This window comes from Sardina pilchardus, chromosome 20 (genome assembly GCF_963854185.1).
Source record: "Sardina pilchardus chromosome 20, fSarPil1.1, whole genome shotgun sequence".
Classification (NCBI taxonomy): domain Eukaryota; kingdom Metazoa; phylum Chordata; class Actinopteri; order Clupeiformes; family Clupeidae; genus Sardina; species Sardina pilchardus.
This window is the reverse complement of record NC_085013.1, coordinates 16,657,243-16,673,391: the sequence shown is the minus strand read 5'-3', so window position 1 is coordinate 16,673,391 and position 16,149 is coordinate 16,657,243. Positions and strand designations below refer to the sequence as shown.

General features: G+C 40.1%; 2 protein-coding genes across 4 annotated transcripts; one reads left to right on the top strand and one right to left on the bottom strand.

Moving 5' to 3' along the window:
• Window positions 1-221: 221 nt before the first annotated feature.
• LOC134068172 (C3a anaphylatoxin chemotactic receptor-like) lies at window positions 222-4,071 on the top strand. The gene is made up of 2 exons (XM_062523729.1): window positions 222-288; window positions 547-4,071. Exons 1-2 carry the CDS (start codon window positions 267-269, stop codon window positions 1,605-1,607), a joined length of 1,083 nt encoding a protein of 360 aa, XP_062379713.1. The 5' UTR covers window positions 222-266; the 3' UTR covers window positions 1,608-4,071.
• Window positions 4,072-11,626: 7,555 nt separating this feature from the next.
• LOC134067780 (C3a anaphylatoxin chemotactic receptor-like) lies at window positions 11,627-16,025 on the bottom strand. 3 transcript variants are annotated; one of them, XM_062523218.1, is made up of 4 exons: window positions 15,967-16,025; window positions 14,371-14,476; window positions 13,990-14,109; window positions 11,627-13,173 (listed from the first exon to the last, which is right to left on the bottom strand). In XM_062523218.1, the coding sequence occupies exons 3-4, from the start codon at window positions 13,991-13,993 to the stop codon at window positions 12,182-12,184; spliced, it is 996 nt and encodes a 331-aa protein (XP_062379202.1). In that variant the 5' UTR covers window positions 13,994-14,109; window positions 14,371-14,476; window positions 15,967-16,025; the 3' UTR covers window positions 11,627-12,181. The 3 variants fall into 3 exon arrangements, with proteins under 3 accessions (XP_062379202.1, XP_062379201.1, XP_062379203.1); XM_062523217.1 differs by lacking the exon at window positions 15,967-16,025 and having other exon boundaries at window positions 14,371-14,551; XM_062523219.1 differs by lacking the exons at window positions 13,990-14,109; window positions 15,967-16,025 and having other exon boundaries at window positions 14,371-14,551.
• Between the last annotated feature and the right edge of the window lie 124 nt (window positions 16,026-16,149).

Genomic DNA, 16,149 nt, shown 5'->3' with positions numbered 1-16,149 from the left:
AAAAAAAAAGTGTGCTATGCCTACATTAGTATTGTACAGAATGAATATTGTATGTGTTCAGTGAATGAGGGTCTGAGAAAACAGAGAAAACAATCATCTGTTATCAAACGCTCTTTTCGGCATAAGTAAATGATGAAAGATTAGTCATGTTTCTTGTCTTCACAATGTGAAATTTAATCCGATTTTGTGTAATGACATGTTGGGATCTTGTGTGTCTCTTTAGACGTTTTCGACATTACTAAGGTGGCTTCTTTTGTGTCTGCTGAATGAGTCTTGACTACGCCATGGGTAAGATTAGCAGATAAAAAAAACTTTCACTACACTTTGCTGCTGCTCCCTTCTCAATAACCTGTAATTGTATCAGTAGAACATAAGGGGGCAATTGCTCTGTTTACAGTTTGACACCGGTTTTAAACTGGAGTTTGAGTTGGGAGATTGAGTTTAAAATTGCTCCAATCTGTTCATATTGAAAAGTAAATAGAACATATTTGCAGATGATATTATAATGTGTTATGAATGTTTACTCAGTCCTTCATTTTTTTTTAGATAATTCATCAACAAACAACACAATTTCTAAGGAAGAGGGATCTTTGTCCCCAACACAAATCTTCTCTCTAGTCATTTACTGTGCCATTTTTGTGCTGGGTGTTATTGGCAATAGCCTTGTCATCTATGTGACAGGATACAAGATGAAGACGACAGTTAACTCTGTCTGGTTCCTGAATCTGGCATTGGCGGATTTCCTTTTTACCCTTTTCCTCATTTTCAGCATCATCAGTCTTTCCCTCAATTATAGATGGCATTTTGGAGAATTCATGTGCAAGTTCAACAGTCTTATTCAAATAATCAACATGTTTGCGAGTGTCTTTCTACTGACAGCCATCAGTTTGGACCGCTGTTTGACTGTATGGGTGGTGGTCTGGGCTCACAACAAACGTACTCCAAACAAAGCCAGGCTCATCTGTGTGTTTATCTGGCTCCTCGCCCTGGCATGTAGCATTCCCTTCATAATCTCTCGTAGAGTAGCTGATAACAGGTGTATAAAGACTGAAGCCAGACTCACAACCAAACGGCTTGCAGTGTTCCGATTTGTGGTTGGATTTCTGATCCCGTTCCTCATAATCACATGCTGTTACGTGGCCATCGGTGTCCGCGCCAGACGATCCAGCAGGAGGAAGAAGATGAGGCCTTTCCTCGTCATCCTGACAGTCATCTTGGTCTTCTTCATCTGCTGGCTACCCATTCAAATCATCGACCTAATTTTGACACAGCAGCTATACATTCACAGCATCGACCCAACGCTTTTCAACAGTGATGTGTACAACATGGCACGAAAGATCGCTCCAGTGGCAGCCAGCTTGGCCTTCCTGAACAGCTGCATAAACCCTTTTCTGTACATGTTCATGTGTGAGGAATTTCAGCAGAAGCTGAAGCGCTCAGTGTTTGTGGTGCTGGAGCACGCCTTTGCTGAGGAACATCTGGTCTACTTCACCTCCCAGTTCTCGGTCACGTCGCGCCAGTCCGTGTCCTCTGGATCAAACCAAAGAAAAGGAACTCTGGGTTCCCTGTTAGCCTTCTCAGGAACAAGACCATCTGTAGGGGAGTGACACAACCTCAAGGGAAACCTCTCTGCAGATGAGATGGAATTAATGGAGCTGCTTGCAGTGAATTAATAAATGGAAGAATTTACCTGTCCATTGCTGGCATGCAGCTGCTGATTTCGCCCTGGGCCGTTTATTGGAAGTTGTGAGGTAGTTTGTTTTGTTTCTTCCTGCCTTGAGTGGAATGTGCAGAACTAATCTCCACTTTCCTAATCATTTCAATGACAGATAATGACAAGAAAATGAAGATTTTAGTTACTCATCAGCTAACCTGTTATGTCTGTATGTCAAATAAGATGCGCTGCATTTCATTATATACCAAAATAGATAATCCACGTCGAGATGGCTTTAACTGGCATTTCAGTGCAAGTGTGTGTCTAGTCACGCAATTGTGTATCTGTGTACATTCACTGAAATTAAGGAACCGCATGAGATATAATCAGATATATTTTGAGAATACATAAAAGAAGATTAAAGAGTCACTTCGCCCCATAACTCCACCCAATTCACATTTCTGAAAAAGGCTTTCAAAATGGGCAAGACGTTCTGAAATTTGGAGAGGGAGTGCAGCACTGCTGCAACCAATCAACCATGGTGATTTCGTGTCAATCTGGGAATGAGTGCTGCAGACATGGCTTATCACAGGTAGGCTAATCAGGGCAGCAGGTGTTAGGGCGTTTCATTCCTAATTTGTAACGACCCGGTGACGTAGTGTTGGACGAGAAGTACAGGACTTTGTCAGAATTCCAATAGCATTTTGGACCAACATGCCATGGCATGTTTCAAACTGTAGTATGCGCGGAGAGCAATATCTCCAATACAAAATCAGAGAAATGCTACTTTTGTCGAGAAACACGATTTTTGTCAATATTAACCCTGGTAATAGTACAGTTCACCACTTATGAGTATTTTCAATCAATCAACAGCTCAAAAAACATATTTTAGGGTGGTGTGACTCTTTAAGTATTTAGTATGCAGTAGTGGTAATATTAACCTGCCATTTTCATTGGGCACATTTTACCATCACTATTATAGCAACACCTCCCCCTACTGGTGGTTCCGCCACTTCACCACTTGGCTTTGGTTAGACTACAGTAGTACACTCAGAATGATGGCCTGCTAAATCTTCCATTCACAAACGTAACCCTAACTTAAACCTTTCACCCAAGAAAGTCTGTTTGACCAATAATCTGTCAGAGGGTAACTGCTCATGGTAAGGTGATTGTCAAGTATTGTACTGCAATTTGTTGTGGTGCTACAGTAGTAGCCTATAATAGATCCAGAAAGCCTTGGTATGATTACTTGCATGCGATGAGATCTGGCTGCTGTCGGGTGCCCTTCAATAACACTCAGTTACTCCACACACAGGTCTATGTTACATTACACCTGCAGCGTTGTCGACCAATTATGCTTTTTTCCCCATACTTGTCCGTTGTCCGTTTCTTATGTGTTATGGTTTGTATAATATAGTATTGTTTTTGTTATAATTAGTCCATTGATTGAATTTGACATTGTTGTTTTTATTTTTGCTATTCTTCTTAAAATGAAGACTTACCATGCCATAGTTATTGTTATTATATGACTGATTGAATGACTGATTGTTTAATTGCTATTCTCCCATTCATTGTTTATTTCTCAGTAGGTTATTGCTTGAATTATATTGTTTATTGATAATATTGCTATTGTTTTTGTAATTGTTCACTGTTAATTGAATTGTGTTGTAATTATTTATGTGCTGCTTTGGACAAAAGCATCTGTAACATAACATTAGTCACTGTAATTATTCTTATTTCCTTATACATGTACATCCCCTCCACAACAACATATGCATAGTATGTTACATGGGTCAGTCAGGGACAGAGGCTTCAAGGCCTCATGGGGTATTTAGGGACTGTGCAGTACTGTTATAATGGATGGATAAATTAACCAATAAATGAACCAATCAACAACTAACGTAAATCTTCAAATTGTGGCCAGGATCTTTTTTTATCTTTAATTATTGTTTCTGATAGAAATAAAGTAAAAGGCTAGCCTACTATTGAAGTGGACCAACACTGTTCAACACTTAGCCTGTAGGCTATCAAAAGCAGAAGAGTATCCGTTTGGTTTGGGATTTAATTTACTTCAGGAATAAATCGAAATAGAATCCTGGCCATAATTTGAGGATTTACGGTAAAAAATTTAAAAAGGTCCAAAGGAAGGACCTCTGGTCTGAAGCTGCGGAGTGCACAATACAAAACCTTGTGAAGACAATACGCCTGTTCTGATAAAACATGCAGTTTAGCCTTAAAATCCAAAAGTAATTATAGATATATGAAGAGTTGGGTTCCCAAATGCTTCATTTTTAAAAAACATTATTGATTCCCATTTTGGACAAAATTTCCATGTCCCAGTTATGTGTTTAGATGTTTTATATTGCTTTTACATAGATAAATGACATGTCTTTTTTATTTATCTCTTTTTTGTGGAACTTCCTCAATAAAAAACTGTAAAATGCAAACAAATTCAACTCTATTCCTTTGCTATTGGTACACTTCCTTTTAGTCATGGAAGCAAATCTGGTGAAACTACATTCTGTAGTTATGTCATATATCCCCACAGTCCTTTTCTGTTGGTCTGTATTTTCTTGCCTCCCCAAAAATACTACAAATCCATATAGCCATTTGCAGGAAGTGACATTTGTTTTTTGAAGGAAATTCAACTGGAAAACTGAAAAGCTCCAACAGTCACTTTCTCCTTCACTTTTCTCAATTTTATGACACACCTGCTTGAAGCACTTGCTTTAAGGAACACTTCACCGTTTTTTCATATTAAACTGCGTTATTTGCTTGGTGAAGACGAGTTGATACATACCTCTCACGTTTCAATGCGTGCACTCACTGGCTCTGGCGCGCGGCGCAACTTTGATAGCACTTAGCTTGCAATGCATTCATTAGGATCCAAACAGAGATGAAGTTAGAAGTGACCAAACACCTCCATGTTTTCCCTATTAAAATACAGTTACATGAGTAGTCACACGACCAAGTATGGTGAGACAAAATAAAACGTGGTGCATTTCTAAGCAGGTAAAAGGGATAACTATATTGTGTGGCGGAATAATATTGGGAGCACTTAGACTCACTGGGCGCAGTAATATCCTCGCTCCAAAGTGAAACTGAAAGTGCAAGAGTGAGGATATCACTGCGCCACATTAGTTATCCCTCTTACCTGCTTAGAAATGCACCACGTTTTATTTTGTCTCACCATACTTGGTCGTGTGACTTGGTGGTGTGTTTTGGGTGGTACTGTGTTTGGTTTTCGCCAAACATATAGCGCTTGGAGTTCAGTGCAAAACACATCTGGAATATTCTGCTACCATGTGGAAAAAGTTTTTATGGTCAGATGAGACTAAGATTGAACTTTTTGGAGACTAAGATTGGATTTTTTGGACTGAGCTCCAGGCGCTAACCAAACACAGTATACACACCCAAACACACCCAAAACACACCCAAAACACACCATACCTACTGTGAAGCAAGGTGGGGGCAACATTATGTTGTGGGGATGTTTCTCTTCAGCAAGGACTACTAGGCAATTGGTCAGGATAGAAGGGAAAATGGATGCTGCCAAGTACAGCCAAAATCTTGAGGAAAACCTGCGTCCCTCTGCTAGACAGCTGAAGATGGGCAGGTCATTTGCCTTCCAACACGACAATGATCACATACTGCCAAAAGAATAAAGGAGTGGCGAAAAGATAGGATGGTGAATATTCTTGAGTGGCAAAGTCAGAGCCCTGACTTAAATCCTATAGAAAATCTGTGGATTGACTTAAAGAGAGCAGTCCATCGCCATTCCCAAAGAATTTGACTGAATTTTTACCATTCTGCACGGATGATTGGGCAAATATTCCCCAATCTAGGCGTGCAAAGCTACTGTATAATAGAGACATCCAAACAGATTGATGGCTGTAATGAAAGCAAAAGGAAGCTCCACAAAGTATTAAGTCAGGGGTATGATGACTTTTCCAACCCTGTTATTCTAGTTTTTATTTATTTTTTATTAATTTTCAGAACTGTTGACTTTTTTTTCGTTATTTTGATGTTGTACTGCTAAATTTGTAGATAAAACTGGACAAGATGTTTTTTTTTAAAATGGGTTTTGATTTCAGCCTGTAAGACAAAAAAGTAACTATTTCAAAAGGGTATGATGATTTTCTATACGCACTATATCAACAAAACACCTCACCTCACATTATGAACTTCACAGAATAGAATAAGAACATGTCAATAATTGAATTTTGAAAAAAATGTCAGATAGGACCTTATAATTCTAAGGGGACGAAAAAGGAAACAGCCTTTTCAAGAGTTTCCAATACTCAAGAGTTCAAGGCCGTGGGCATAGAGAGCTGGTGGCGGATTTGCATGCACTCTGAAAACAGCTGCTTCCAAAAATAATCCATTTATTTATCCATTTAGGTTCCAAGCATATCCAAGCATTCCAAGTGATCATCAAGTGTTATCAAAGTGGTCAACCCCCCCCCCCCAGGGCCGGTTCTCCCTATACGCACACTACGCAAGTTGCGTAGGGCCCCGCAAGTAAATGAAGGCCCCCTCCTCTGTCTTCCCTTGAGCCAAGGTAGTGACAGACAGGTAGGTATATGCAGACACAACGACAATGTTTCATAAGCTACATTACAAGAAGATGAACGTGAATCCGAATAAAGAAGAAACTTAACGAGAATGAAAAGCAGGAACAGCAGTTGGGTAAACTTGCGTTCGTCTCATGGTTTGATGTCTAGGCTACACACATCTCTCCAGCGCATGTTGCTGACCTAGCTTACTGTAGGTCGACCACACAAGGAAGTGAATCCCCTGAATCTGAAGTGAATCTGTCTGCGGCTTGCTTGCCAGCCTTTCCCAGTCATGGCAAAGTTGTGATAATGTATAACCCCACGTTCCGTTTTTGAAGGCGGCGACTGGCTACATTATAATAAGAAGAAAAAAAACGCTTCTTTAATTGCGCTCATAATTACGTGCAGCTCGGGATGAAACAGTTTTTCAGCAGACACATGCGAGAACAGATCGAAACGAATCTGTGATTTCACTCTTCCCATACTATACATTTTAAATAAATGGGTTTACAATATTTTAGTTGAGCTTTAGTTGGTTTAGATACCCTACAACTGAACGTATGCAAAATGGAAAGTAGCCTTTGGGCCTATTAACTTTGATTCGCTGTGCCGCATGGGCAATAGAATAGACAAAATATGAAGTATTACAATTATTGTTTAAAATAGTCTACTGTACGTTTGAAAAAATATTGAAGGGAATCAATCAGGGGAGCCATGTTCAGTAGCTATGTCTTTGGCTCGTAGCCTACTGCAGTCTGCAGACACACAGGTGAAGAACGGTCTAGACTCTAGACCCTTACAAAAAAGAACTGCATAACTTCACGTGTCAAACCACAAATTTCTGAGTATCGAAACCGTAGTTTTATTTATAGCCTACATTATATTTACATTTGCTGTGAAGGTCCTTTATGGGGGAAAACATTATATTTGCTAATTTCTGTTTTGGGATGATTGTATTAGGAGCACAGTTATGTCACATAATATAGCCTACATTAAATATATCTGTGTGCATCTGTCTGTATATATATATATATATATATGCACATTTTTTTTGTTTTTTTTTTTAATGGTTATATTTTGGCCCTCAGAGTTCAGGTAGTAAGGAGGGCCCCTTAGCAGGATTTTGCTTAGGGCCCCATGGAGGTCTGAACCGGCACTGCCCCCCCCCCCCCCCCCCCCCCCCCCCCCCCCTCACTGTTACAGTACATCAAGTTTGATAGATCCCAGTGTCTGACCTCCCCTACATTCCACCCTGGCTGTTCCGGACGTGGAACAAAGGTTCCGTGTTTACGGATCATGCAGGGGGTAGTTCCGCCGGCAGGCAGGGAGAAATGATGACCCGGACGGAGACCTGTGACCCATGTGGAGGGCCCTGCTCCTGGGCATCTCAGCCCTCCCCATCCTCCCTGGAGGACTACCCTGCTTCCTCTCTGTCATCTGTTCATTGCCCCTTCCAATGATATGGAATGACCAACAGTAAAACAACATACAGTAGCATCTGTGTATTGACAAAGAGCTTTTTATGTTTCAGTTGACAATATAAACATTGTGCTAAGTCACAACTACATGAAGAAATGAATAAATAGGCTGTTAATGTATGTTAAGGATAGAGGTGGCATCGCGCATTTGTCACACACTGAAGTTGGACGAGCAGTGGCTGTGGCTCTCATTTTCTGCTCCAAATCATCCCAAAGGTGTTCTGTTGGGTTGAGGTCAGGACTCTGTGCAGGCCAGTCAAGTTCATCCACGCCAAACTCTGTCATCTATGTGTTACTGGACTTTGTTTTTGCACTGGTGCACAGTCATGTTGGAACAGGAAGGGGTCATCCCCGACCAGGGCTTGGCTCTGTAGTTTCAGTGAAAGAGATTTTGGACAATTCCATGCTCCCAACTTTGTGGGAACAGTTTGGGGATGGCCACTTCCTCTTCCAACAGTGTGTGTGTGGGGAGCAGAGATCAAAAGAAGGTCATGAAGCATCTTAGGCTAGGTGTGTGTGTGTGTGTGTGTGTGTGTGTGTGTGTGTGTGTGTGTGTGTGTGTGTGTTCATATTCAAACCAATGTGAGGGTCTCAGCAATCTCTCAAGAAGTTTGATAAACAGAGGAGTGTACACTACATTGCCAAAAGTATTGGGTCACTTAACTTGACTAGCATATGAACTTAAGTGACATCCCATTCTCAGGGTTTAATATGACGTTGGTCCACTCTTTGCAGCTATAACAGCTTCAACTCTTCTGGGAAGGCTTGTGTGTTATTCCAGAGGCACATTTGTGAGGTCACACACTGATGTTGGACGAGCAGTGGCTCTCAGTTTCCGCTCCAATTCATCCCTAAGGTGTTCTGTTGGGTTGAGGTCAGGACAGTGCAGGCCAGTCAAGTTCATCCACACCAAACTCTGAGATCCATGTCTTTATGGACCTTGCTTAGTGCACTGGTGCACAGTCATGATGGAACAGGAAGGGGCAATCCCCAATCCAAACATTATTGTCAGTTCTGTTAAAGACATATTTAAAAAAAATTTGCCTATGTACAAACAATCACACCCATAATGCCAGACTGGTTCAACACCTCTGATGTAACATGCCTAGCACCCCTGATGTTTTGCTCATGGATAGAGATAGAAAGAAGATCTGAATATAGACATAGTATTTTGTAATAAAATGACTAAACGTCAACCCCTCCTTTCAAAAATCAGTGACCATGCATGTACGTTTTTGGCATTGATATTTGGCAGCTTGGGACATGTCCACAAACCGACTGTGAGTGGGCTGAGACTGGCAGGGCTATCAAAAGGAAAAACAACTGGCAACACAAAGTTTGGCTCCATATTAGCTGTGATCAGTCTTGCTGTGTGGAGTAGGAGATGCTTTATACATGTATCCTTGAATGTCAAAGCTGTTGAATCATTTTTGAAATTTGATTTGTGGATTCAATGCCAATTCAGGAATTCGAGAGAGAGAGAGAGAGAGAGAGAGAGAGAGAGAGAGAGAGAGAGAGAGAGAGTGTGTGTGTGTGTGTGTGTGTGTGTCTTAAAAAGTCTTCCCTGGATGATATACCAAATGTTCTCAAATCACAAGGACTTGTTTCCTTCTGGGAAGTAGTAGAAAGTAGATTGTTTTTGAAAAGTGATGGGGACAATTAATCATCAAATTAAGTGTATTTTGAGTACGCCGCCACTTTTAGTGTAGGCTGCTAATCTGTGGGAATTGTTTGGTGTCTCTCACTCTCCTAATCAATCAAATGATGGCTACAAACATTTTTTCTTGCGACATTGTTGCCTGAGCTTCAGACAGTGACAAATGTACTCTTGTTTGTGTGAAGCCAAAATTGGTGCTTGAACATAACTTCTTGTCCATAAACGGGTTTAGACTAGTCTGGCTATCACCATACTAAACACAATCTTAACATTGAACATTAGTCTGGGGAGTCAGTGCTTTATTTCTACTGCACAAGAGGCGTGATGAATGGGCATAGTTTAATAGAATAACATAGTTTCATATGAAAAAACGGTGGCGTGTTCCTTTAAAGTGGTTTTATGAGAGTGCCTTGGCCCACATGTTTTTTTTTGTTGTTTTTTTTGGTTTTCCGTCTAGAGCACCTGTAGAACCTGATAATGTAATAAATCCCCGATAATGTAATAACCCCAATAATGTAATGAAGAAATGGCACTTGAGTCCATTGAAAATGTAATACAACCTGATAATGTAATAACTTCCTGATAATGTAATAAAGTGCATTTCCCAATAATGTAATACATTTTTTACCAATAATGTAATAACGTATTGCATTAACAGGAGGTTATTACATTATCAGGTTAGCCTTCATTTCGCAGGTCCTGATAATGTAATAACTCCCCAATATTGTAATAAATTAACAGCAGACCACCCGTAACTGGGGCTCAAGTGGTGATACTGTGTAGGCAACTCTAGCTAGAGAGCTCTAGCGCCATCAACAGGTCAAATTTGAACAGGCATGAATGTTTATTAACTTTTGACCTGTTCATCCATTTTTAACAAACAATGTATCACTGGAACCCTTGAGGCAAGCTGAATTCAATGTATATTTTATGTATTTTTCAGCCATATTGGATTTTCTGCCATCGTCGATTTTATCAAAAACCTTTAAAAGGCTTCTCTTGACACAAATGTTGTCTAATCTTTCCGAGATGTTGCCCAGATTATCTTTAGACCATGACACACAAATGCATGTGTGGCCACTAGGGGGCTACATATTCTGTCCAATCTTTGCAACTTGGCATATGATCTTCAGGCCAAGCTGAGCAAATGTGTCAAACAGCTTTTTTTTTTTTTTTTTTTTTAAATTTCAAAACAGCTTGGCTGTGACATCCATCCAAATACGATTTCTCAGCTATCCTTTAACATATCATAATCAAACATAGTACATAGATTCATGAGATCATCTGATACAACAAAAAAGGTGACCTTTGACCTCCAATGGCACTGTATTTAAACTGTTTATTTAATTGAACACACAACAAAAGTAACTTATATCCAGAAAAGCCAGTAAAACTAGATGTACCGCAAAGCGATACACAATATGACCGCCGCTCAGTCCTGCACATTCTCTCCGCAAATATCAAGCATGCTTTTGTTTCCACTGCCTACTCCATCCCCTACTGCAACTTTTATGTATGTAAATGAGTGTGTGCATGTGTGCGCTTGCTTTTGTGTATGAGTGCTTCTCTGTCTATGAGTGTGTGTGTGTGTGTGTGTCTGCTTGTCTGTTTGTGTGTGTGTTTTATGTGTCTCTATGTGTATATGTTCACTATGTTCTCTGCCGTCACTGTCACTCCGATATCAGATCACACACACACACACACACACACACACACACATACACACACATACACACAGGCACACACACAGATACACCCACAGAGAGAGAGAGAAAGAGAGAACACACACAGAATACACACAGATAACACAGAACACACACACACACACACAGACACAGAAGGAGAGAGAGAAAGAAAGAGAACACACACAGAATACACACAGAACATGCACATACACACATATACACACATGCAAACACACACACGGGCACACAGAAACGCACCCACGCACACACACACACACACATACAGGCTATTGTACATCACATACACAGACTCACTTCTCAGCTCCGGTGGTCTCACACAATGCTGCATCTCACAAAACGTACGTGTGTGTGTGTGTGTGTGTGTGTGTGTGTGTGTGTGTGTGTGTGAGTGCACTGTGCATCTGTGTGTGTGTGTGTGTGTGTACTGTGCATCTGTATGTATGTGTGTGTGTGTGTGTGTGTGAGGGTGTGTGTCTGCATGTGTGTGGCCGTTGTTTCTGCATGTGTTTTGTGTAATTAAAAAGTAAAAAGTTTATTACATTATTGGGAAATGCACTTTATTACATTATCGGGAAGTTATTACATTATCAGGTTGTATTACATTTTCAATGGACTCAAGTGCATTTCTTTATTACATTACATTATCAGGTTCGACAGCACCTTCTAATTAAATATATATTTTTTATACCATCTGAACGTCTCATCCCTCCAGGCCCTTCCCCTTGGTTTATGCTGTTGCAGACAAAATGTCATGCAAAATAATCAATTTACATGAGAGAGAACAAAATGCTGCTTTCAAAATTAAAGGAAAAATCTGGCGAGTTTTCACATAGCTCTTCATTTCTCAAGGTCACTGAATACTGTCGGTACTGTCGGTACTATATAAACCAATTCTAAACTCATCTGTTATCAAGCTTTATTTTGAAAAGGTCATATAAAACAAAAATACATCAGAGAACAAAATTCTGCTTTCAAAATTAAAGGAAAAAATCCAGCGAGTTTTTACATAGATCTCCATTTTCTCAAGGTCACTGTCGGTGCCTATATAGGCCTGGTTCCTATCCAATCTGTGACCTTAGAAAGTTAGTAGGGGCTACTTATCCCATGCAAAGGGGAAGCATCATTCACAATCACAATAATTCCTCTCCCTCGTCCATATTTGGTCTCACTTCAGAGAATGTAACATTGTTTCTCCACAGCCTGAGTTTGTGCCGAAAGTCCTCACACATGCATGTGTACAGCAAAGGGTTCACACAGCTGTTGAAGAAGGCCAAGCTGACCACAAATGGAGATATCATTCTAGCCCTCTGATACAGACATTGGTTATAGTGCTTATGATTATACTTAAAGGCATACTCTTGCTCAATGATGATCAAGTCATTGATGTGAAGCGGCAGCCAGCAGATGAAGAATGCTAAGATGAATGCCAGGATAAAACTGAATGGCTTCACCTTCCTCTTCTTCATGATCTTCAGCCTGCTGACACGCACAGCAATGGCTACATAGCAACATGTGATCACAAGGAATGGGATCAGAAAACCAATCACAAATCGGAACATGGCTATGTGCTTCATGGCCAGTGGATCTTTATTTCTTACACATTTGTTTTCCACAACTGTGCGTGGCTCTACGAAAGGAATGCTGCACGTCAGTGAAACTACCCATGTGGACAAGCAAACGATCCTGGCACACTTTGGCGTACAGTTGTTTCGAGTCCAGTGTACAAGCCATGTTGCCAAGCAGCGCTCCAAACTGATGGCGGTGAGTAGAAAAACGCTTGTAAACATAGTGCTTATTTGGACTAGACTGTTGAGCTTACACATGACAGCTCCAAAGGGCCATCTATGATTGAGGGAAAGACTTATCATGTAGAAGATGAGGAACAGTGTGAAAAGGAAATCAGCCAACGCCAGATTTTGGAGCCAGACAGAGTTAACTGTAGTCTTCATCTTGAAGCCTGTCACATACATGACAAGACCATTGCCAATAACACCCAGCACAAAAATGACACAGGAAATGACTAGAGAGAAGATTTGCATGTTGGACAAAGATCCCTCTTCCTTAGGGATCGTGTTGTTTGACAGAGGGGAACACGATGAAATCTCATATCTTGATGAATTTTCTAGAAAAATAAATACAGGACATGTTTCAACTTTCAGACTGTGTAGAGCATTCATAACACCTTAAAGGAGAATTCCGGCAATCTTTCCCACAGATCTCTGTTTCTCAAGGTCACATGAACATATAGGGGCTCAAGATCATACGCCAGTACAGCACTGTAGCTGCCTGGCAACTCTACCTGTTGGCTGCAGTAACTTAGCCTGGAGACTCTCTTCTTTGAGTCTGGCCTAGATGCTTGTCTGAAGTTTGAATTCATTGGAGTTCAATCACTAACCTTTGGTAATGACATGATAACCACGGGGGGACACAACGATAATGATAGGCTTGAAACTTAAATGTAATCGCTCTTGGGAACGCCCTCTGTTTGCTGATTGGGCGGAGATGCACTTGCCGGAGTAAACAAAGGTGGATCAAGCTATATAAGACGGAGTATGAAGAGAATAGAAATTGAGTGGAAGTAGCCTACGTACAGTAGTCAGACTCGAGCTGGGGGAAGAACTGACTTCTTTATTTTGTTTTATTTTACAAGAGTATACGGTGACCTTGATAAAAAGAGATCTAGGCTATATGGAATTCGCCTTCAATTATAACATCTACAACTATTTTCTCTACAGTATGAACAGAATATCCTATGTTTTACTTAGGTCCACCTATAGACTTTGTTCAGCATCTATAGCCACTGATATGCAAAACTAGCCTAGAATAGACGCACCCTAGCTGCCAAAAATATTTTTCGAGTTTGGCTTGCCAGGCTAATGCAAAACATTCCACTGGAAGGAAGTGATAACTTTTGTGGTATATCATGTTGCAGACTTACCCATTGTCACTATTGGGTCTTTGGATCACATGTCAAATCATCAAATTTGTCAAAGACATAACGATATAGCCTGGTGTAACTCAAATCCTTATCATTTCCTCATTGGGTTGGCTTCATAGGCTAAAAGAGACATAACTGTGAGATAAACGTATAGCTGACTGTATACTTTCATAATCTGTCTCTCATTGGCATGTGCACCTGATCTTCTGTGTTAGTAAGTATCACACATTAATAAACATAGCATTCATATGAACATTAATGTTCATCTGTACTACTTTAATGGCATATTGTATAATATTGTTTTATTAAAAATATGTAAACTGTATTTAAGCTTGTAAACGCATCAAGACATTCAAGAACAATTAAAAGGATGGAACTTACTTTTGTTGGTTCAGTTAGATCCAGATATGACGGATCCATAAATTAAGCACTTTCTTTGACAAATTAGGTGTATCTGCAAGAGTTTTATGTATGAATCTGTGTTCGACTGAAAGAGAAAAGGAGGGCAATATACAAAATACAAAATATGAAATTCCTCTTAGACTATTATATTCCAATGACGCACAAGTTAAACACCCTCTGCATGACACTGTTCTGGACATTTCAGCTGCTTTATATGGAAGCACAGCATTTGCACATTATTTGTATTATCATTTGCATGTTCAGTGTGTTTACAGTTGGGATTAATCTCACCACACAAACTATATTGCCAAAAGCATTGGGTGACCTCACCTCCCTTGACTCGCCTATGAACGTATATGACATCCCATTCTTAATCCGTAATGTTTAATAAGACGTCGGTCCATTCTTTGCAGCCTAAACAGCTTCAACTGTTCTGGGAAGTCTTTCCACAAGATTTAGGAGTGTGTTCATGGGAATGTTCGACCATTCTTCCAGAAGCACATTTGTTAGGTCACACACATGATGTTGGACGAGGAGACTATACTTTTGGCATTATAGTGTATGTGTCTAATAACAATAGTCTTTGCTTTTTGCAATATATGCCATAACCTTTGAATGTATGCCTTGATTAACTGATACAAGAATTGTACCAATACTATTTGTTTGTTTTATTTCTTCCCATTTTGGCAATGATAATGTTCATTGAGTGAATGAATATTCATGATGATATAAACAATAATGAATGAATATTTATGATGCTGTGAACACCACACGACAACCATAAACAATATTCAAATTTGTAGCAAGTCAATGTGATTTCATATAGACTCCATAAAGAGAAGCCCATTTTGCCATGTTTGTGTCACTACCACCACCACAATGCTCTGTATTCTCACTACCAACAAATAATGCAAAATGTTCTTGGGACTGATTGGTCATGAATCACTGGCATTCTCAAAGTTCTCCTTATCGGTCCCCTTTGCTTTTAGATGTTGGAGGGAAAATACATTTTCATGGTCCATCTTATTGAAATGGGCAGAGTGCTAACTCTGTCAAAAGATAAAGTTCACGGTACAACTATAGCTACTATGTAGCATGAGCATTAATCTGACTCATCAATGTTCTCATTGATGGACAACTCCATAAGAACAATCAAGGATCTATTTTTGGATGAAAATGGGTGTAATCTTTATGATAGCATTAACAACCAAATAGCAGCAATAGCCTTGGGGGCAAACTCTACATCAAAGTAAATTTGCCTCACGTGCCAGCCATTGTGTAAACCAAAAGGAGACTAAGGTGTACTATAATTAATGCATTTTTGCCACCTACTGGTGAATGCATAGAACACAACAATGGTTTGTGTACTCTGTAGCCCTGTTTTGTTTTACAATGGCCGCCACATGAATAAGGTATACTTTGAGCCACTGATAAGGCTCAAAATATCATTACACTCCTGTGATACTGAGGAGACAAAGCAAAGGCAAGCTGAAGTAATTTTAACTTTGTGTGTACAGAAAGGGCATAAAAGGATAATAGTAGGCCTACAGTAATGCACTCACTGCACAAACACACCTGTTGCCAATAAACAGAAAGGAGATATAACTGGTGCATCTTCCAAACGTGAGTTTCCCTTTCCCCTTTGCTGATTTGAATGTTTGACTTGGGTGTGGTTGCAGTGATACCACGTTTGCCACACCAATTCATGGATTTCATCAGGTCCCTTTCCACAGGTGTATTAATCAAGCACCAGGCAGT

Excerpts from the sequence above, each read along its gene's own strand:
- LOC134068172 (XM_062523729.1), top strand. The coding sequence starts at position 267 with ATGAGTCTTGACTACGCCATGG. Across the intron at positions 289-546 it reads GAGTCTTGACTACGCCATGG|ATAATTCATCAACAAACAAC; the intron begins GTAAGATTAGCA and ends ATTTTTTTTTAG.